Here is a 21,860-nt window from a genome sequence, read left to right on the forward strand (position 1 = left end):
GGAGGTGAGAAAATGAGAAGCCATGACCAATAATGAAAAACAATGTAGGTGAAAAGTCATAATCACATGACACATTCTCCCAATGGAGCTATGTAAACAGTGGAGTCCCACAGGGTTCTGTACTGGGACCAATGCTTTTCAATTTATTCATAAATGATCTGGAATTAGGGGTGAGCAGTGAATGGGCCAAGTTTGCTGATGACACCAAATTGGGGGGGGGGGGTAAAACAAAAAGGGATTGTGAGGATCTCTGAAAGTATCTATCCAAACTTGGAGAATGGGCATCCAAATGGAAAATGTGGTTCAATGTGAGCAAGTGTAAAGTGATACACGTTGGGGCAAAAAATCCCAACTTCAAGTATAAGCTGATGGATCTGAGCTAGCGGTGGCTGAGCAAGAAAGAGATCTTGGGATTATGGTGGATGGCTTGATGAAAATGTTGACCCAGTGTGTGGCTGCTGTGAAAAAGGCAAATTCCATGTTAGGCATAATTAGGACAGAAATTGAAAATAAAATAAATAAGGGGATCATACTCCTCCTATACAAATCTTTGGTGCAACCACACTTAGGCTGGTGTACAGCACACCTAAAAAAGGACATTGTAGAGTTGGAAAAAGTGGATATGATGGGGCATTTATGTCAGCTGCATTAACAGGTCTAGTTTTTTTATCAAAATTGTTTTTAGCTTTTTCAATTGTTTTAAATTTTGAATATTGAAATTTATGCTGTACTTATTATTGTGAATTCTTGTGAACTTCAGAGAGCTTCAGTTCTTGGGAGGTATAGAAATGGAAATAATGATGATGATGATGATGATGATACTAATGTTATTATGTCTACTGAGAAGTAAGTTCCATTGAGTTCGATGGGACCTACTCTCAGGCATGTGGGTACAGGATTGCAGTCCCAGATACTGCATGTTGTTGTGTTTCTCAAAAGACACAAAGCATGGTGGGTTTCTTCTAGGGTTGTTTGTTTGTATGGCCGTTTGGCCCTAAAAAGAGCCCCAACCTCAAGATGGATCTTAACAGTTAGTCAGCCTTCCCTAACCTAGTGCCCTCCAGACATGTTGAACTACAACTCCCATCATCCCAGCAGGACTGATGGGATTTGTAGTCCAACACATCTGGAGGTGCCAGAGTGGTGAAGGCTGCAGTGGTGACGTAAAGTGCCTGCCATTGGGGTCACTGTTACAGTGGGAGCAACAGCACTCTTCACCTCTGACCATGGATGGTCCAGCAGGTGTGGTGTTTCTTCCTCTGTGCATACCCCACCCATCAGTATGACCTGTATGTAATAAAGTGTGACAGCTCAGTGGATGGGGGGCTTATGGAATAGCAGTAGCTCACCCTTGAAAAGAAGCAGAACTTAATCTTGCCCGTTATTTGCAACCTAAGAATTGTAAGGTGCCTCAAAAATAATCTCACGGAAGCCTCTATATGGCAACAGGGCTCACTACTACTAATATTCACTACTATTGGTATAATAAAGAGGCAAAAGGACAACTGAAATAAGGATTGTGAGCAACTAACCAGTTAGACAGGGTCACATAGACTTAAGCCCGTTTGATCATACACTGTTGTTCAACTGAAATATAACTAGTTGGCACCTCTGAGCCCGAGCATTTCACCTACAGCTGTTGTATTTTTTAGTCAGTCTGAGATTATTCCAGCCTCAGGTGCCACCATGCACCAACACAGTTCTGTGAATGCCAATGGCATGCACAGAATGACAGCCAGTGTAGTTTTTTGCATACCATGGTGAGGGCAGTCTCAGCTCTTGCTACCCTGTGGAAAAAGCCAGTGCATGTAGATTTCTGCACACACCATGGGATAATCATACAACTACCTCAGCATGTGGAACTCAACACAGGTTGACTCAAAAATATGAATTCTATCTGCACAAAAAGTCATGAGAATGAGCACTGTATGATACTAGGAACTGATAGGCTAGACGTTACCCTGGTTCCTTACCTAATACAGTTGCGTCTTTCACAAAAGCCACGTCTCCATCTCCAGATTTCAGACAGCTTGAAGAACAAGTGGATGTGGAAATATTAGAACACTTATATTTTTGCATTTTGTTCTGCACTGTCTCCCCTTCTACACTCGCACCCCTGCTGCTCATCCAAAGGAGCAGAACAAAGGCTACAGATCCTGAGCACACGAAGTGCTGTGGCTTAACTTTGTTCAATACCAACACAGCAGTGTTATGGTGGTCCTCATGTGGAGAATTTCACAAATCATATTACACAGATAAGGCACGGTTGGTATTAGGCATGGCCAAGTATTGGAAAAGAGTGGCAAGAGTGTGGGAGAATAGGTAAGGTGTGAAGCTAAGATGGTTCTGGAAAGGCTTACCTGAAGAAGTGGTTCCCAAGGAGAGATTTAAAGGGCCACAGGAAATGGAATAACACACTACAAGTTCAGTGTTCCCAAACAGGCATCATAGCTAACATTTACAATAAAAGTCACCTTCCCACATGGTAGAACTTTACACTGCCATGTAGAAATGTTTAACCCATTTCTTGCCACTCATGATAATCAGGATGAAACATATTTTTCCTTATATAACAGAATGTAAAGGAGGTAATAAAAACCTGAGGAGATTGCAAATCACTGCCTTCCACACCAGTTCAATGCAGCACACAAGGCCACTGAGGGCCTTTCACACAGTCATGTTTTGCACAATAGATGCGCATTCGGCCATGTGTTGCTACTACACAAACTTCAAGTCTTTCCTCAAGTCCACACTTCTGCTGTAAGGACTTTGCAGCTCTCTACACTAGGGATGGGGAACATTTTCCCCACCAAAGAATGAACTGGCTCCGGGCAAGCATGTCAGAGGCTTCCGCCCAAAGTGGGTGGGGGCCCCGTCACTGCTGTCATGTGCCCCCAGATGGAGCGCCTTGAAGTGGCGGCTCCCACACAGGCTGTCTGTCATCTTTGCTCTCAGCTTCCCAAAAGGGAAGATGAGGGGCAAAAGGCGAGGGGCAAGTGAAGCGGCCTGAGCTGCTACCTCAAGGAGTGTTCCTTGAGGTGGAGGCTCAGTCAGAAGCCAGCTTTGCTCACCCCTCGACTTTCCTGACAGAGCAGGGGTGAAGATCCCCTTTTAGCCTGAGGGCCAAATTCCATTTTGGAGAATCTCGTGAGGCCACCTTCCAGTGGTGGGTGGGGCTAAAGGCAAAAGGGGCAGGGCCAAAATGTCAAAACTGGCATTGTATTCTAGCTTAAAGCTCTGACTGCTATAAGTGAGGGGAGGCATTTCAGTGCACGGCTGGCCTCCCTACCCCACAAGAAAGTGGCATTTCCAAAGGAGATGGGAGGGAGCTGGCTGTCACGTGCAGCTACTGAGCCCAAGCCAAATAGGGAAAAATATAAAGTGGAAGTCAAATCCAGGTAATGCTGCCTCTGGAAAATTTCAGTGCTCAGGAAATTGGGCAGCAAGAAACAATACTTTGTGCAAAAGGTTCTCGGGTTGCATTTTTACACCATCATATTTATATAGTCATATTTATGATGAAGCATTTATTAGGATTATGCAGAGAAGTCAACACAAAAACACATGCTACTCACTCCAAAGAGCCTGAATATCCAGCGTAGGGATCATTCTGGCTACATTTCTCAGCTCCTTTCCCAGCACATAAGCGGCACAGATTTGGTTCTTTGGCACCTGGGACACAGCTTGCTGAGAAAAACCTGGCTACAGCTGTAAAAGAAAAAAAGCACACAGGTAAATCATTGGCAGCTTCTTTCCCATTAAATCACACTCTTGTATCAGTCCACATCAGGGATTGATCAGCCACACAAATGTCTCAAACAGTCCCTATTAATACCTTTTGCTTTAATGGATTGCTATCTGGCAATATAAATTGCAGACATGGGGTGGGGGGTGTTCCAATCTGGATCAGGACCACAGTGGGGGAGATCCACCATGTTAGGGTCCCAGTCTAGATCTGGGCCCCTGCACCTATTCTAGAGGAGGGATGGGCAGAAAATACATCTCCAGATGTTTTGAACTTCAACTCCCATAAGTCCCTGCCAGCATAGCCAGTGGCTAGTAATGCTGGGGGTTGAATGCCAAAACATCTGGAGATCTTTCAGCCTGAGAGCCAAATTCTGTTTTGGAGAAGCTCTTAGGGGCCACATTCCAATGGTAGGTGGGAGTGGACTATAGGCAAAAGGGGGCAGGGCCAAAATACCAAAAGTACCAGCATAGTTTAGCTTAAAGCTCTCACTGCCAGTAACTCAGCCTTAGGAGAGGCATTTCAGCTTTTTAGAATAGGGGAAAGACCACAGAAGAGCAGGGAAACCACCGAACTATTGGCAGTTGTGGGGGGGAGTGGTTGAGCCTGGGGAATAGGGCACAACCCTCTGGGGAACCACAGAGGGCCAGATTGGAAACCCAAGTGGTCCAAACTTGGCCCACAAGCCGGAGGTTCAAAAACCTTGCTCTAGAGTAAAAAAAGAAAGAAGAGATATCGCTGTTTGCTACATCTTTAAAGTAATGTGAGCTTAGGGTATTGGACTTATCAATATTTTCAAGAGTGACAGTGGCACGCACCCTTTGGGAGGAAGCAGGCACAGCACAACATCTAGGAGGGGAACCTCAGGGTCCCCTGTGATGTCACAGAACATACTGGGCCACAAGTTGTGGCTCATATGCCACTGCACTGCCAACCGCTGCATGCAAGGTGAGAGTGGCAACCTAGCAGCCACTGCAGCATTGTAAGGGGACCCAGGGTGCACTTCTCAGGTCATGCCCTGCAGCCCCCTGGGACAGCAAAATCTGTTGGGTTAACCCTGCTTTTATCCTTGGAACACTTGAACAGTGGGTATGTAAGAAGGGATTACAGGGAGTGTTCCACTTCAGTAGGGATGGGGGAGAAATTTATCCAGTTCACATTTTAATACAAACTTTCCTAATTTCGCACATTTGAATCACTCTGTGACATGAAACTCATCCATCGTTCAAAATCCTCACTTTTCCAAATTTTGCAATGGAGTTCAATCAAAAAATGTGTAAAAAATGCATATATTAGAAAAAAATAATGTTATAATATGCATTAGATTAGGAAACCTGCTGGCGAAAAAATGTGTATATTAAGCAAAAATGCATACAAAAATGCACATATTAGGAGAAATACATGAAAGCCACAAGCATTTTTGTGTGCAACCTTTGAAATGCACATTTTCCAAAACACCAAAGAAACCCCACAAAACAAAATTTATTCTTTAACAACAACAACAACAACACAGATTAACCTGGCTTCTCTTCTGGAATTTATCAGAAGGTCTGATGAGCATGAACTTCTCCCAGGCATTTCTTGCTCACTCAGTAGCATTGCTGTCTTCGCCATCATGTGTCTCTTACCTTTCTCTACTGGTTCTGTTTCTGCTCCAGCCCATTCAATGTAGCCTTTATCCAGAAGCCTCCCCACTGGAATAGCCCAGCCTGCAGATCTGCCCAAGCCAGTGTGGCAAGATTTCTTCCCTCTGAGATCAGCAAGAGAAGAGACAGTTCCTTTCTTCACAACAGCCAGGGCAAAGTAGCTGGAAGTATCTGACAGGGAAAGCAAGAGAAAAGTCAAATCTCAGCCTGTGTGGCAGTGAGGAGCTGTGGGCCTGTGACCAATTCCAAAGTAGTCTTTTTCAGAGCTCAAGGACAAATCATGAATACAAACTAGAGCTTCCGCCACCCCTCAGTGTTGCCCGCTGATGATGTGTCATGCTGGTTTTGTGCAGTTTAGTCAGCGCCGTTGCCCTCAGGTTGCACCCCTGGGGCCGTCGGTTGAGATCCCACCCTCCTACAGGCAGAAGGAGCAAGAGCCTGAACTACGGAGCAGGACTGCATCCCTGAGCAGTAGTGCCCATGCTTTCAGGCACGAGGTCAATGCAGTGGAGGCTGGCGGCTCCGATGTCAGTGGGGCAGTGAATCTGCTCCGGGTTTCTGTCAGAACCCTAAAGGAGCTATCCCAGGTGCAGAGCCCCACTGGCATCAGAGCCATCAGCCTCCACTGGGTCAGTCCCTGAGAGCCCCAGTTAAAAGGCTCTCAGGAGAGTCCTGTTTGAAGCCCTGGGGAGCTACCGCTGGCCACTGTAGACAAGACTGGGCTGGCTTGACCCAAGAGAAGGGAGCTCCATGTGTTACTGTCCCCTCCCCTGATCTTGCTGCTGTTGTCAGTTCAGTTCATGTTAGCATTGTCACCAATTCACATCCCCAGTGGAGGCTGGTGGCTCTGATGTCGGTGTGGAGGGGAATCTGCTCCTGGTTTCAGTCACAACCAGTCAGAACTGTAAAGGAGCTATCCCAGGTACAGAAGCACCTTGAATAGCTCCTTTAGAGTTCTGAGTGAAACCTGGAGTGGATTCACCACCCCACTGGCATCGAAGCCACCAGCGTCCACTGAGCATCCCTTTGATGCAATATCCATTCTTGGGACTGAGGTGGGTCCTCAGAGTGGGACCTGTTCAAATTTACCTCCTTGATCTGTGTGATAAACTTCAGCCACAACAGGCTTCAGGTTGTAGGGCTGAAGGCCTGCATCAAAAATATGACCACCATCTAGAGTGGTGGCTTCAGCCTCAGAGTCCTGGAAACACACAACAGCAAACAAACAAATAAATAAACAAATAAATAAATAAATGCGAATACCCTCCTTCTACCTCTTGGACGTAGAAGTGACATGAATGAAAGGGGCTAGACCAACCTTCCCCAACCCGGCTCTCTGCAAATATGTTCAACTCCTCCAGGTCCCATCATCCCATCCAGCATACCCAACCATCGGTGGTGATGGAAACTGACATCTGACACATCTGGAGGAATCCCAGTTGGGGAAGTCCGGGCTAGATGGACAGTTGCACAGCTGGGACCAGAAATTAATGCCACTCCCTTCTCTTTAGCACTCTTCCTTGCAGTGCCAAAGTCCAAAAGGAACCGTAGAGCAATCGTGAACTGAGAACTGGACCCAGGGGTGGGGTGGGGGGCAGATGTCAATAAGCACTTTCTTTAGCAGTGTGGTAGCCTGGCATTTTGCTTTATGTTGCCTCCTGGCCAATATTGTATTGATCTCACTACTAAAACTGTCTTCTGGCAAGTTACCAGTACTGGGATCTGAAAAGCCAATAAGGGTGCACTCCTATGCTTATTTAGACAGAATAAGTCCTACAACTCCCAGCATGTCCCAGCCATGCTGGGAGTTGTAAGACTCTTTCCGTCTAAAGAAGCATAGGATTGCAACCTAAATAGATAAAGACTATTTTACTATTGACACCATCCTGATCCTATCAGTCTCTGCCAGCCTCTCCCATGTCCAGCCACATTCTTCCAAACTCTGCTCCCAATCCACCAAGTTATATCCCATGGCCTTGCTCACTTCTTACTCCATGCCTTCCTCCAGAGCAGGCACAAGTATCTTTAAATCAACCATTCTCTGAACAGTTGACAGATCCACCAGTGAAAGTTTAGTTTGTCTTGCACACTGAACTCAGGCATGTTCCCCAGTATTCATGTCTGGCTTCCACAGGTCACTTACTGCAATGGCCTTTATGCAATCAGTATGAGTAGACTTCATCACACAGCTGAACGGTGGCAAGTTCACAGATTGTTGGTTGCCAAAGCACTCCTGCAGCTTTGCACATTTTGCTTGCTCAGCAGGCGATCTTGTGCACCATCTTACTGGGGAAGTTGCAAGACACAGCGCTGTGGATGAAATGAAAGAGAGGTAATGAAGTGACATCATCAACCGTAAACCATGATCACCCCATCATGCCCATAATTACAAGCGATCCCATCCACGCCATTGCATGGAAAGGTTTGCTCACTGGTTTTGTGTTATTAGGCCAAGCTAACTGAAGTTCTGAGTTGCAGTTAGCTCTGCTTGTCCCCATTGCGGAATCATCCCCCAATCAGCAATCACTTGTGGCCCTTGGGGCCAGAACGTTTTTCATCCCTGCACTAAGGGACATTGAACATTTCTTATGAAAGGACAATTAACATGGTGGCTCCGATGTCAGTGGGGCGGTAAATCCAGCCCTGGTTTCCATCAGAACTCCTTGCTTTCATACCTTGGATAGCTCCTTTAGAGTTCTGACTGGTTCTGACTGAAACCCGGAGTAGATCCATTGCCCTACTGACATCAGAGCCACTAGCCTCCGCTGACAATTACAAAAAAATTAAAGTTCACAAAAGGACTGGGAGCACTGAAAGACAGCTGTGCCAATGTCCCAAATGATGGGTTGTCATTACATGCGAACAGACCCTGAATAATGGGGAAAGAATCACACTCTTTAGCAATATATTGCGCTTCAAATGGTTGAGAGAACTGTATTAATTGATTGCTATTTATCAAATTATTTATAGATCACATTTTCTCGATAAGGCCCTCAAGGCAGTGTACAATACAAATATTAAAACAATTTAAAACACAGCAAAGATTAAAAACAGAATACTAAAAACCTTCAAAATAATAAAGCCAGGTGCCAGCCCTTTAGAACCAACAACCACTGAGCAGAACAGTTTATACCCAAACTTATTGGGAGGGGCTTATCTAACCTCCCTAGGGAGTTCCAAAATTGGGGCATTTCCACAACAAAAGTCCCTGTCCCAGGTTCCTACCAACCTAATCACTTTCAAAGGCAGGCCATGTAACAGGTCCTCAGATGTAGATATGAGAGGAGTCAGTCTTTCAGATATCTTGGCCTGAAGCCATTTAGGGCTTTATAAGTAATAAACAGAACTTTGAATTGGGCCTGGAAACACCAGCTGAAACTGAGCAAAGGCACTCCTGGCTATGGCCACCATTGAGGGGAAAAGTGAGAACCAGGAACACTCCCAGGTTGCATATCTGATCCTTCAAAGGGCACGCAACCCAGAACAGGTTGTTCTCCCAATCCCAGATCAAACTGTCTACTGTCTACTACTTATCAAGATCTCTGTCTTGCAAAGGCTTCGCCTCATCCTGTTAGCCCACATCCAATGCATTATATAATCCAGGGCCCCATCTACATGAGCCTTTTACTCTGGGGCAGCTGCAAGTCGAGGTCCCTCGGGATTGATGACACAGTTACCACTTTGCAGCCATCCATGGTTTTCTCCCAGAAACTACGGATTTTGGAGGTGGCCTTTTGCTGCAATCTTTTGGGTTTGTTGTGGGCCATCTGTCCCTTCCCCGAACGAACTTCGCATTTTGCAGTGGGCATGTTATAGGCATGCGTAGTGCTTGTGTCGCTCTGTGACACCCCTTTATCCTCCACGTCCCTTCGCAGCTGCGCAGTTACAGAGGCACAGAGAGGCGTTTTCGGTTATTTCATCACACTTTCGCACATTTTTGCAGCTTTGTTCTTTGCAACAGTTGCTTTTGGACTCAGTGACCAAAGGCCAGCGGGGGGTGGGGTCTTGGGGGAGGACCATCTTCATTCCAGCCACTATTTTGGAGCAATGGGTAGGCACGTACCGCTCACGCTTGTGAGTGCGAATCATCGCGAGAGTCTCAGGCTGGGGAGCTGACAAACAGATGGCGTGGAAATGAAGGAGCACAGAACAACCAATTTTTAACTAATGACAGAGGGAAAGACACAACAGACCCCCTAAAATACAAAACAGCCAATGTAGTGTTGCACCCCCACACTCACGGGGCTGCGCAGCTGCACATTTAAGTATAATGGCCAAAAAAAGGGCACTGCGAGTCTGTTAGGGAAGCGCACAGTAAATTGCAAGTGTACTACAGGGGATGCTAGTTCGAAGCCACATTGCTGCGCAGTTGCGACAGGGTGTGTGGGGGGGAAGCAGCGCCATGTAGATGGGGCCGAGGCAACAGTTCAGGATTTCCTCAGCCTCCTTGGCATCAGTTGAAAAGGAGAAGTAGAGCTAGGTATCATCAGCATATTGATGAGACCCAACCCCCATGATCTCTCTCAGAGGCTTTATACAGATGTTAAAGAGGAAATGTGATCAAACCCCACAGGCCAATGGCCAAAGGGCCAAGCAATAATCCCCCAACACCACCTTCTGGGAACATTTAACCAGATAAGACTGGAAACAATGCAAAGGCTCCCTTGTGTCCTATACTAGCCAAATGCCCAGAAAAAATGCCATGGCCGATGGTATCAAATGCTGCTTAGAGGTCCAGAACTCCCCCTGTCCAGTTCCTAGCATAGGTCATCCACCAAGGTGACAGAGGCTGTTTGGTCCCCAAACCAGGCCTGAACCCAGACTGGAAAGGATTCAAATAATCAGTTTTATCCAAGAAAACCTGGAGCTGTGGTGCCATCACACACAGAGACACTGGCATTAGGACTCTATTCAAAAGAGGAAGACTGGAGACTGGCTGATCATTATCCAGCATGATGTGATAGAGTGATGATGGCCTCACAACCACCTTTTTTAGGGAAGTGGGAACGGAGCCTTCCCTCATACAAGCATTTACAACATCCATAGCCCAGTTGGCCAAACCTCTGTGGCAGCTTTTATCAGCCGGGATGGACACGGGTCCAATACATAGGTAGTAGGCTGGTTTCATCCCTCCCAATAACATCTCCACATCTTCAGAAAACTCACATCATTGGATCAGTTGTTCTGGTTTCAACAGCTAGATTTATGGCAAAGTCAGACAGAGTAGGAAAATGCTCTGGTGATAAATATGTGTCATTTAGACCATTGTGGGAGGTTCACAGCTGCTGCTAGGTACCTACATCCTCAGCTATACATCCTTTAGTTGCTGGTGCCTTGCTGCGCAAGTAGTCAAGATTTCTCTAAGATATGCACTTTTCAGTTAATCTCTACAGATTCTACCATCTGTACTCTCTTTCCTAGCCAATAGGCAAGAGTCTGTCTCCAGGTCTTCCACTGCATCATACTGGCCCCCAAGACAGAAAGAAGATGCTAACATGGTTTACAGGAATGTTTGACCATTTGTTTAGCTTTCCTACTCTCTGCACAACATTGTAATACTTAGAGCCAATTTATATTACCCTTTCAGTTGTTGCAGTTTTTATTCATCCTGTGCTGAATTGCAGCTGTGTTGCCACAAGCCAAGTCAGTTGTGTGACCAGAGGCATCACATCCTGGAGTCAGCAGCACAGATTATTTCACCCTCTCCATCCCAAATACTCAAAAAGCTGCAGTCATCATAGTCAAGCAGGCAGGGCCAGCCTGAGGCATTTTGGGGCATGAGGCAGAAAATCTAGATCCCCCCCCCCCTCGACATAGACAGACGCACACTTGAAACACCAGTGCAAGCTTTCTTTTGGGGGTGAATACATAGCAGCTTTGGGTTGGGGAAATTTACATCAGGATCACAACATGGGGGGAACGTGTTGACCCCCCCCTTCCCCAGCTACAATTCTGACTGCTTATTTACATTTTAAGAACTAGGCATGTTAATTTTAGACATGCTATTAACATCATGTCTAGCACAGCCCTAATGAGGGGAAGGGCTGTAGCTCAGTGGTAGAACACATGTTTTTCAGGCAAGAAGGTCCGTCCCAGGTTCAATCCCTGGCATCTCCAGCGAGGGCTAGGAATAGGGGTGTCTGTCACTGGGAAATTCAATTCTTTTTTTAAATCAACATATTTCCATGGCAGGTATGACTCACTTTGCATTTGCAAGCTGAGCCGCAGGCTTTTGTCCGAACTCTGGCAACTTTATTTGCACATTTTCCCACTGCAGGTTCCACAATTTACACAAATTTCTGAGCAAGTTGCACAAATTTGACCATAATTTGCGTGAATTGCTCAGAAATTTGCACAAGTTGCAGAACCGGGAGGGGGAGGAGGAATGCAGAAATGCCCAGAAAATCCATGAACTGGCCCAACTCAGTGCTGACCAAGTCAGGCACCACAGCGGGAACTGAAATGAAGTCAGGGAGCTGAACAGAGGAAAATTCATTGAACTCTACCCCACAAACGGATCTCTCTCTGGCTAGGAAAGACTCCTGCCTGTAACCCTGGAGAGCCCCTTCCAGTCAGCGGAGACATTACTAAGCTAGATGGACCAATAGTCTAACTCACTCAGTCTGCTTCTTCTGGTCCTAATTAGCATGGGGGAGCATCCACCTGCAGGCTCCCCCCCCCCCCGCCGCCCGCAGAAGACTTATTTAAAATGGCCGAGGACTGCACCACAGCACTACCACGTTCTGGCACAGAGCCCATGCATTCAATGGGACTTGAGAACTTCCTGGTAGATTGTGTAAGTCTCCTGCTCTGTTGCCCTTAATCATATCCTGCTTAATAATACCCTGTCCTGCCTTGATGAGCCCATGGTGAAAACCTGCATTCCACTGCAGGGATGGCTTTTGAGGAAGTATCAGAAGCCGAACCAGGCTTTCAACACAACTGTGGCAATGCAGTGAAAGTCATCACAGCATAACTTTAAAAACCTGGGTCTGCTGCAGGCTGAAAGAGTTGTGTGAATGGCCCTTTGTTTTCAACAAAAGCAACAGTTTAAAGTTGCCTGTTGAGGCAGAAGGGTTTTATTCTGAATTCCTCAAATTCTATTTAACTGTCTGAGGGAAGCTGTGTTACTGGGTCATGGTGCAGATTGTTTCTCCAGACAGACAGCTCCTAGCACTGCCAGTCAAAAGACATTGTGCAGCTATTCCATCTCTCCCTCTTTAAGGGAGTTTCTTTGATTTTTTTTAAAGATGGAAGAAGCAGAGGGAAAACATGGGAGGGTTACAGTAATGGAAGACAAGGATGGTGTAGTGGTGAGAGTGCTGGACTGGGAGCTGGGAGATCCGGGTTCTAGTCCCCACTCGGCCATGGAAGCCCACTGGGTGACTTTGGGCCAGTCACAGACTCTCAGCCCAACCCACCTCACAGGGTTGTTGTTGTGAGGATAAAATGGAGGAGGAGGATCGTTGTGTGAGCCGCCTTGGGTTCCTTAAGGAGGAAAAAAGGCAGGATATAAATGTAATAAATAAATAAATAAATATCTGGACCTCCTATAAAAGTCTATGAATGCGGGAGGGTGATACCATAAAAGCACCATAAAAGCTTCATCTGGAAGTACCTCAAGTTATCACTCCTAGCACTTATAGGGACTGAGAATCTTTTTAACTGAAACTACACATTACAGATCTTCCCAGCCTCATGTTTGTAATGCTACTGGAGTAGCAGGGAATTTGCAGAGGGGCTTAGCTGTCAGGAGGAGGCTGTCTAACCCTTTCTCAGACTTGCCCATTCTCTCCTGCAACTCCCCCCTCCCCAACCCAGCTATTTTTAAACTTTTTTCCTCACAACCAGGGAAATAGTTTGGAGATATTTGCAGGGGGTGGCAAACTTATCTCCCACCCACCAGTTCTCTCTTACAGATGCCCTTTACCTCACATTAACATTACCTTCAAAGCATATATTTCTCAAGGTAATGTATAGTCCCACCCTAATTTTCCTTGTCCTAATTTAGCTTCCCCCCTGCCCTTTCTGGACTACACAGTTGCTCACACCAATGGATAACTCATTCTGCCTTACCTCAGTTTTCGCTGCACTTAGCACAAGCTTAACTATATTTATAGTTAAGTACTGTCAGCCTCTCTAGCTTAAAGTTCAGTATGTGCTTAAACCCAGGCTTGTTCATCAGTTAGACCACAGTTTGGAGGTAAGCAAGGTGTTGGGGCCAAGCCCTCAACCATTGGGGTGACAAAAAGCCTCAAAGCAAACAAGGAGTTCCATTGTTTTTCCTAAGCATAAAATTTAGGGTACAGCTCTATGTATGTTTAGACAGAAAAAAAGTCCTATAACTCCCAACATTCCCTAGGCAGCAATGCTGGCTGGGGAATGCTGGGAGTTATAGGACTTTATTTTCTGTGTAAACATACATAGGATTGTGCCCTTAGTGTCTAAAGGCTTGCAACTCAGTGGCTTTATTTCTTTAAAAAAGAGTGCCATAAATAAAGATCGCACTGTTTTAAAGGTTTGCCTTTCTATGTGCAATGGAAAGGTGCCTCTCTAATTACTCCTTGCAGCATGCCCCCCTGCAAAGTTCCTTTGATTTTCCGCTTTCTGCAAGCCTCTGTTCACTTACCCAACAGTCCAATGGACAATGTAGCTTGGAGGACAAGTTTCATGATGTTTCTTCCCCCCTCCAGAGGCTCTCAGATAGGTGTTGCAGTGGTGTCTGTCACAGACTACTTCCAAAAGTCTGTGAAGGCTTTTGACTCAGCTGCCTTGCCTTTTTATAGAGAGAGTGGACTCTGCAGTGTTAGCACAAGCAGTGACCCAACGGTATTTGTCCTTCCTTGTTTCCCAATAGCTCCTGGCTTCCCCCACCCCTCTAACCACCCCCATTTGCAGGAAGAATTTCACTTTGGCACTGAATTCACAAAGTCATGCAAGCAGACATGGATGGGAACAGGCAAAAGTGTTTAAAAGGTTTCAAATGGGAAATCCCCCCATCATTTTAATTCCTCCTTTACCTGAAAGACTGTTAAATTGACAGGAACACATTCCTCACATATTCCTCCTTCATTCCCTATTATTGCAAAGGCAAACTCAGAAGAGCCTGCTGGAGCTGACTCTGAAATTTGGCAACAATCCTGCTTGGTTTAAAATGAATGTGTGTGATGCTATTGAGTTCTATAAGAACAGGATTGTAACCTAAATCCTATACCCACACTTGGTGCTGGCCAGGCTCCCTGCTCCCCCCCTCCTGATTTAAATTTTAACGGGGAGCATCACCACTTTGCCTTCTGTGAAATGGGTATGTTGTTGTGCTTTGTGGAGACAAATATGTAATTTGGCATTTGGACACAGATTCCACTTCTGTCTTGTATTCAGTTTATTGGCCAAGTTACTTGTCCCTGATCCTCATCAGTTTGCTTTTTGTGAAATGGGCATTGGAGGAGAGAACTGTGGGTTCAAAAGAGTGGTTCCGTGTTGGGGAGCTGAAACACCCTCTCTGCCTTGTACTGGGGCAAGTTACTTTTCTTTAGCCTCATCACTTTGCCTTCTGGGAAACACCACCTTCACTGGTGTTTTGTGATTGGCCACATCTGCTATGGCAGCCATTTTGTGAACAGGCAAGCCCTTCCCATAGAAGCCCAATGGCGCAAAAAAAGTTGGGGGTGCCTGGAATAGATCACCTCCAACGTCCCTTCCAACTCTAGGGGTCTAGCTTTCCCCCCTTGTTCTCCCTCCCTCCTTGTTAGAGTATTAATATTCTCCTTAACTTTGGGCTTCTTCACATGGAGCTTTTATCCTGCTACTGAGAATGGTTACTCACAGATGTTTGCAGGTCTTTTCGATGACATCATGAACTTTCAGGGCATCTCCTGCACCAAATGACCTTTATTCCATTTTCAAAAAGATCAGAGATAATGAGCTATCAAATTACAGCGTTTGAGTTCCCTCCATGAAAAGAGGAAAAGCCACAATAAGAGGAGCTAGACCACAGCACCATCTAGCAGCTGCATAATGAAACATATAGAAGACTCAGATAAGGGGGAAAGGAGGGGAAAGGAAGCGCATGTAATGGGAGTCCGTCATGATCCTGCATTTAAAACGGAAGCAGTTTTAAATGCGTTTTAAATGTTTTTAATGTGGGATTTTAGGCTGGTGTAGAGATGCTCTTTTCCTACCATTATAGAAAGCAACTGGAAGGTGGTGTATGTAACGGCAAACAAACATGGAAAAACAGATGGAACTTGCTGCTATAGCAGCTCAGGATAGACTATGGTCTAAAAGTACCTTAGGGCTTGAAGGAAAGGGCGCAAAGTTTTGAAGGCACTGGAATGAAAAGTCCATCATGCCTCTGGATTTGATTCAAATCAGAAACCAACGCACAAACAACGATGAGACTAACATAATGGATTACAACTGAAGGCTAATATATGCTTTTCCTTTGTGCAGAGTAACTTCCAAATGTTTAGCCATTTTAATCAGTTGCAGCAAAAACAACGGGTGTTTCAGATGAGGCTTTTAACATGCAATTGTCCTGCCTCATTCATGAAATTTTACTGGGGGTCCAGACATTGGTGTCATCCAGTCATAACCCTCCCGTTTTTTTCCCAACGCTGATTCTTTTTTTCTTACTGTAGAAGAAGAAAAAGAAGAAAAGATGGGATAGCTGCATGGTGCCTTCTGATGGTTAGCACTAAGACACCTAACAAGCACCTAAAGAGTCTTATAGCATCTTAAAGACTAATAAATGAATTGTGGCCTGAGCTTTTGTGGACTAGAGTCTACTTCGTCGCTGTTTACATTTTGGGGGTGGGGAGGTTTAATCCTCTCCTTCTGTTGTTGCAGTAGTCCCACTCTGAACTGGGCCAATGCCCACTTACACTAGAGTAAATAAAAAGCTAACCCTCAGCTACACACTTCTGGTGCATTTCCTCTACAGCTGCTTTGGGCACAATTTTCTGGAAAAGCAGCATACAAATAAAAGATGAAGAAGTGTTTAAAGGGTTTCAATTGGGAAATCCCATGACATTTTAATGCCACCTTTACCTAAAAGACTGTTAAATTGACAGGAACACATTCCTCACATATTCCTCCTTCATTCCCCATTGCTGCAAAGGTAAACTACAGAAGAGCCTGCCGGAGCTGACTCTGAAATTTGGCAACAATCCTACTTTGTTTAAAATGAATGTATGTGCTGCCATTGAGGATGATAAGAACAGGATTCTAGCCTAAATCCTATACCCACTACTGACTGCAGATGCTAAACAGGCATCAGTCAGGGGTGCTGTAGTTCCATCCTGCATTGCATCAAGCTTGCATCGAGCAAGGTATTGGATGGACTAGATCCGAGATCCTCAACATAGTGCCCATGGGCACCAATGTGCCCGCAGACATCTCTCTTGGTGCTGGCCAGGATCCCTGCCCCTCCTGATTTAAAAAAAGAGGAGATTTTGAATCTGTGAGTCTTCAAATTTTTGAATCTTCAAAGATCATGCCTGAATTAGAAAAAAAATTGCGGAGAAGCCACGATTCTTCGAAGAAAAAACGCCTTAATTAAAAAAAAAAAAACCAGCCGAAGCGGGTGATAGAAGGGGGTAAAACTTAGTCTCATTTGAAGGGATAGAACAACCCCCTGCTCAATGCAGAAAGCCTGATTCCCAGGCGGTCGCCCATCCAACTACTGACCAGGGCCAACCCTGCTTAGCTTGCAAGATCAGACACGCACACGCACATCCAGCCCTTTGCTTGTTGCTGAGGAAACACTGAGTGCTGAGGAACCTATGCGATCAGTAGCCGGAAGATGACATGGGGCCATCGAGAGCTGTGATTGGACAGGAGGGAATTACAAACACCAGACAGGCAGGGGAGGGGACTACAACCAGATACACTTGCGAAGGCGGAAAATCAGAGCACATTAAGGGGAAATACCGGGATATCAGGGTATTGAAAGCGGGAGCACAGAAGCAGGCAATTCTGGTTCCAATTCGAGGCGGGTACTGGGTAGTGTGAAAGACAGGCGGTGAAACCTCACTGGAAGCAAAAAAACCTGTAAGTGTAGATCAGCCCTATGTCGTCCCATATGAGCCTGCCCATATTGTAAGATCTTCAGGAGAGGTCCTTTTTTCTGTCCTGCCAACATAAACAAACATGTTTGGTGGGAACATCAGAGAAGCCATTCTTATTAGCTGCTCCCAGGTTCCAGAACACCTTGCTAAAGGAGGCCCATTTAACCTGTCCCTGATGATGCCCCATCACCAGACAAAGACATTTTGATTCAGACAGGCCTTGGGCCTCAAAAGCTGACTTGTTATGGCCATTGTAAATGTGTTGCAAGCAATTGCTTTAACAGGATGTTTTCACTGATTTTACTGCTGTGTTTTACCCACCTTGTATTTGTTTTTTACCTGGTGTTTTATTGCTGTCAGCCACCTTGAGACCATTTGATGGAAAGGTGGGATACAAATTTTACAAATAAATATTAAACGGATGGCCTTCAGACTACCTCATGATCAGGCTGGCTTCCTGAACTAACTGATACATAGTCCAAGAGCCAAAACAGACATTACTTTAATTCTGGATCTAGCAGCTACATCTTTTTTTCTTCCATTTTTTCTCTATAGTAGGTGCAGGGGTTCCAGTCTGAACTGGGACTCTACTGTGAGGCGTAGGGGGTCTTTAAAGATCTGGATCAGCCCCAATGTGTCTATTTAGAGTAACAATGGGAAAAAAGATATAGCTGCTAGACACAGATTTAAAGTAACATCTGTTTTGGCCCTGAGGAGAGGGTGGGATCATCCCCTACAAGTTTTAAATGGCTCATGCCTACTCTCACAAGTATCAGGTGGAAAAGATACTGAGGTAATGGAGAAGGTAGGTGGCTTTCCCTGGGACTTCCCATGCTGAGCCATGGGCACAGGAAGCTGCTTCTTGTGTAAGAAAGCCACTCAGAAACTATTTCTCTGATGGGGTCATCCAGTGCAAAGGCTTGCTGCATCATACAAATGAAACTGTACCAATTTTAGGAGTGGGAAGGGGGGCTTCTCTTTCTCAGTCAAGTTAAAGGTGCTGTGGTATGTGCATTTCTTTAGCAACTCCTTTTATTTTTGTCCACCAAGTGATTCCCATGATTCATGAAGTCATTAAAAAGGCAGAGAGAGAAAAGATGGTGGTTTGGATCAAATAAAAGGGGGAAATATGTGGACTGGTGACATTCCATGTCAAACGTCTTGCAGTCAAGATATCTATCACATGCCGTATGAATAGGACAGTTGTGGGAAGGCATTCCTCTTTAGAAACAATGGAAGGCTTGGTTTGGTCCAAAAGGGAAGGACTCTAATCCACCCAGTCAGGTGACCGAGAGCCATTACTCACTGTACAAAAGGACAGAGAACACAACATGTGATCATGAGATTGTTATGTGCAAAATACATTTATTTGAAGCACAGATGTCAAGGGAACCTCCTTCGGTGTTAGTGTACGAAGGAGCCTTAGGTTGCAGATATAAACATACTTGCTTGATCCACTCAAGTCAATTAGGTCAGGCAGGGCCAGCCAAGTCATTCTGCTGCCTGAGGTGAAGAACAAGATCAGGGCCAATGTCAAGGGTCAGCATGGTTGGGCCCCTGCACACCCTAGCGGAGTGCCCACTGACAAGACCCCTGGATCTGCTCCTCTTCACCGTTGCAACCTGCTTCTTCTCCTGCCTCTCACTCTGGCCCAGACAACAGTGGTGTGTGAAGCAGGAGCAGTAGATGCCACTGCCTGCATGCTCAGTAGCCCTCTTTCTGGCAAGCAAGCAGGTGGTAGCCATGAGGAAGAGGAGTGGGCGACAGTGCTGGTGAGGAGGTGGACTCACCAAGGGAATGGGGCCTGTTGAGGCAAGGGGCCTCCAAAGCTCGGAGCCAGCACTGAACAAGATGGCATACACACACCATTTCACCTACAGAAGCTGACTGGCCTGGTCGTTGAATCTTATTTCGACACTGGTGATGGGACAGCATCCTCCGCTTCACCTGCGAGCATCAAACTAGATTAGGAGGTCCAGGACAGGCTGCCTGGATCACACATGTCTGTCCTCCAACAAAGGGGAACACCCAGAAAGGAACAGCCAGTGGGGCCCTGCCACTGTCCCTTGCACACCACCCAGCATCTGCAGCAGAGGCAACCACCTCACACTGCCTAATGGTAGAAGTCAGGGATTCTTAACTTTGTTCTATTCTTGACAAACCATTGTTTTGTTAGAACTGACTTTCTGGGAGCAGCTGCTATGTGGGCAGCTCTCTGAATGGCCTCCAAGTTAAAATTCAACTTCTTCTGCACTCTGGAGAAGCTAAACTGAACATGAAAGTTTAAGTGTTCTTAGTTAATGGGAAGCCTTGCTATATTTGTGCCTGCTCCATGTCCTGATTGACAAATGTCCCAGTGACACAAAACATGCACAAAGCTAGTGAGGCCTATCCACCAACTAGCAACATTTCCCCTTTCCCTTCACCCCATGCATTCAGTACAGCTGATTCAGAATACAGAAGACATTGAAATTTAATTTTAAATTTATCACCATTAGCTCTGGAAAATACCTGTCAGCAGGGACATATTCAATGATTGCTAACATTTATTTTTCAAAGTTGCTAACTTTAAAAAATACAAAATGGCCTGGGCGCAGAAATAGGCCACAGAGGGAGCAATCCTATGGCCACTAGTCAGCAGCTAGACAGCCATAGGATGTGTGGTTTTCTGGGAACCGACCTCAAAGCCAAGGTCAGTTCCCAGAGAACAGACCTTCCCCCCGTTCCGCGCTGCCTGCAGGCAGAGCGGAACAGCCCTGTGCTCCGTGCTTGCAAGAGGAGGGTGGAGCAGCCAAAACGGGGCGTTCCGGGGGGGTGTTCCAGGGTGGGGAGGGCGGAAATGCCGGTACAACACATCCTATGTGTCATCCGGCAGCCTCCTCCCCTGCTCCAACCTCCCAATGTATAGCCACAAATGCAAGGCAGGAGAAGCACAAAGGGAACAATCCCCTACGTGCTTCTCCTGTCCTGCAATGGATAGGTGGTCGTGTCCGCGTTTGGAAGCGGCCGCCTTTCTGCATAGGATTGCACCCTTAAGATATCACAGGTACTCACCAATAGGTACCTATTAAAATTGTGCAGCCATATTCCTCATGGCTCTCACAAAAGGAATGGTTGTGCCAGCCTGTGGGGAAATCACAATTGCTCAGAAATTCCTAGGGATGTACGAAAGGGACTTACCTTGTCCCGCAGCTTGCTTCGCGGTGGGGGGGAAGCGCTTCGCTTCTCCCCCCGAAATTCAGGGGCTTCTCCCCCCGAAATTATTTAAAGATAAATAAATCTTTACGTAGACTACCGTGATCAAATAAGGAACGCAAATGGCGGCGCCCATAGGGCGCCGCCATTTGCATACGCGCTTTTTTTTTTTTCAAAGTCACCCGTGATAGGCTACGTAACGATTTACGTAGCCTATCATGGCTGACTTTGGAAATCTAGCCGTGATAGGCTATGTTAATCGTTACGTAGCCTATCACGGGTTTGTTTGTTTTTTTTAACTTTACTTTGTAATGGCGGCGGCGGAGGCCGGTCAGAAGACCGGCTGCCGCCCCAGCCCCCGACGAAAAGCCAACGAACCGCCGCCGGGACCTGCCGCCGGGAGGGACATTTGCCAAAGGTAAGTCCCATCCCGGGGGGGGGGGATAATTTCACTGCCAATTTCGGGGGGCCGAATGCGTTGGCACACGGCCCCCCGAAGATTCGGGGAGAAATTCTCCGCCATCCCTAGAAATTCCGCATTATTGATTTACTGGGAAAATGCAGTTTTTCCACAATAGAAGCTTCCTCTGAAGAAGCCTCATTTAGAATGGCTGAATGTGTGCTGAGCAATTAAACCACTACTTCATCTGCAAAACAGTGCAGATATCTCTGCATATTTCACAATGCTAAAGGTAGTGCATAAGCCTGGGCTGTGTTTCCAATAGTGATTTACTCCAACCTGGCTGCATGGTGAGGTCTCTGTGTTTCCATGACATCATGGCCATTCAGCATCAGCCCCGCACTTTATTGCTGAAGAACCGCTTCTTCTGAGACTGCTTATAGTCCGACTTTTCCAGCTTACTGCAGCTCTGTTACTGACCTGTTTCCACAATCGCACTGGGTCTGGTATCATAGTCCTGCCCATGGGGCGTGTAGCCCAGCCTTTGTAGGTGTGTCGCTCTGACCTCAGTGACCCAACCCTTTCCCTCCCTGCTTTCTGGAAGTTTCATTGCCGTTCTGGAGCAGGATGCCGAGGGACCAACTTTTAAAACATCATTGAAAATAAGCACTAGCACAGAGCCCATGACCCCAGTCAAGAGGTGTTTTCTCCCCTTGTGCTGAATGAGGCTTGCCCTCTCAATGACCACAGAAATAACAGAGAAGCCCCTCAATTGACAAGGCACATATCAAAGCCCAATTCCTTAA

At 46.2% G+C, this 21,860-nt stretch overlaps 1 protein-coding gene across 2 annotated transcripts in view; it reads right to left on the bottom strand.

Annotated features, from left to right (window-relative positions):
- Nucleotides 1–14,145, bottom strand: part of TF (transferrin) — a 50,337-nt gene extending 36,192 nt beyond the window's left edge. For both annotated transcript variants that reach the window (XM_084846953.1, XM_084846952.1), the window contains exons 1-6: nt 14,021–14,145; nt 7,535–7,701; nt 6,481–6,592; nt 5,374–5,562; nt 3,576–3,708; nt 1,974–2,029 (exon numbers count right to left, since the gene is read on the bottom strand). In XM_084846953.1, coding sequence (XP_084703079.1) covers nt 1,974–2,029; nt 3,576–3,708; nt 5,374–5,562; nt 6,481–6,592; nt 7,535–7,701; nt 14,021–14,063 — 700 coding nt within the window. In that variant the 5' untranslated portion in view covers nt 14,064–14,145. The remainder of the gene's footprint in view (nt 1–1,973; nt 2,030–3,575; nt 3,709–5,373; nt 5,563–6,480; nt 6,593–7,534; nt 7,702–14,020) is intronic.
- Between the last annotated feature and the right edge of the window lie 7,715 nt (nt 14,146–21,860).

The sequence above is a fragment of the Heloderma suspectum genome, chromosome 3 (genome assembly GCF_057233095.1).
Source record: "Heloderma suspectum isolate Gila_16-S chromosome 3, 16-S_ref, whole genome shotgun sequence".
NCBI classification, from domain to species: Eukaryota; Metazoa; Chordata; class Lepidosauria; order Squamata; family Helodermatidae; genus Heloderma; species Heloderma suspectum.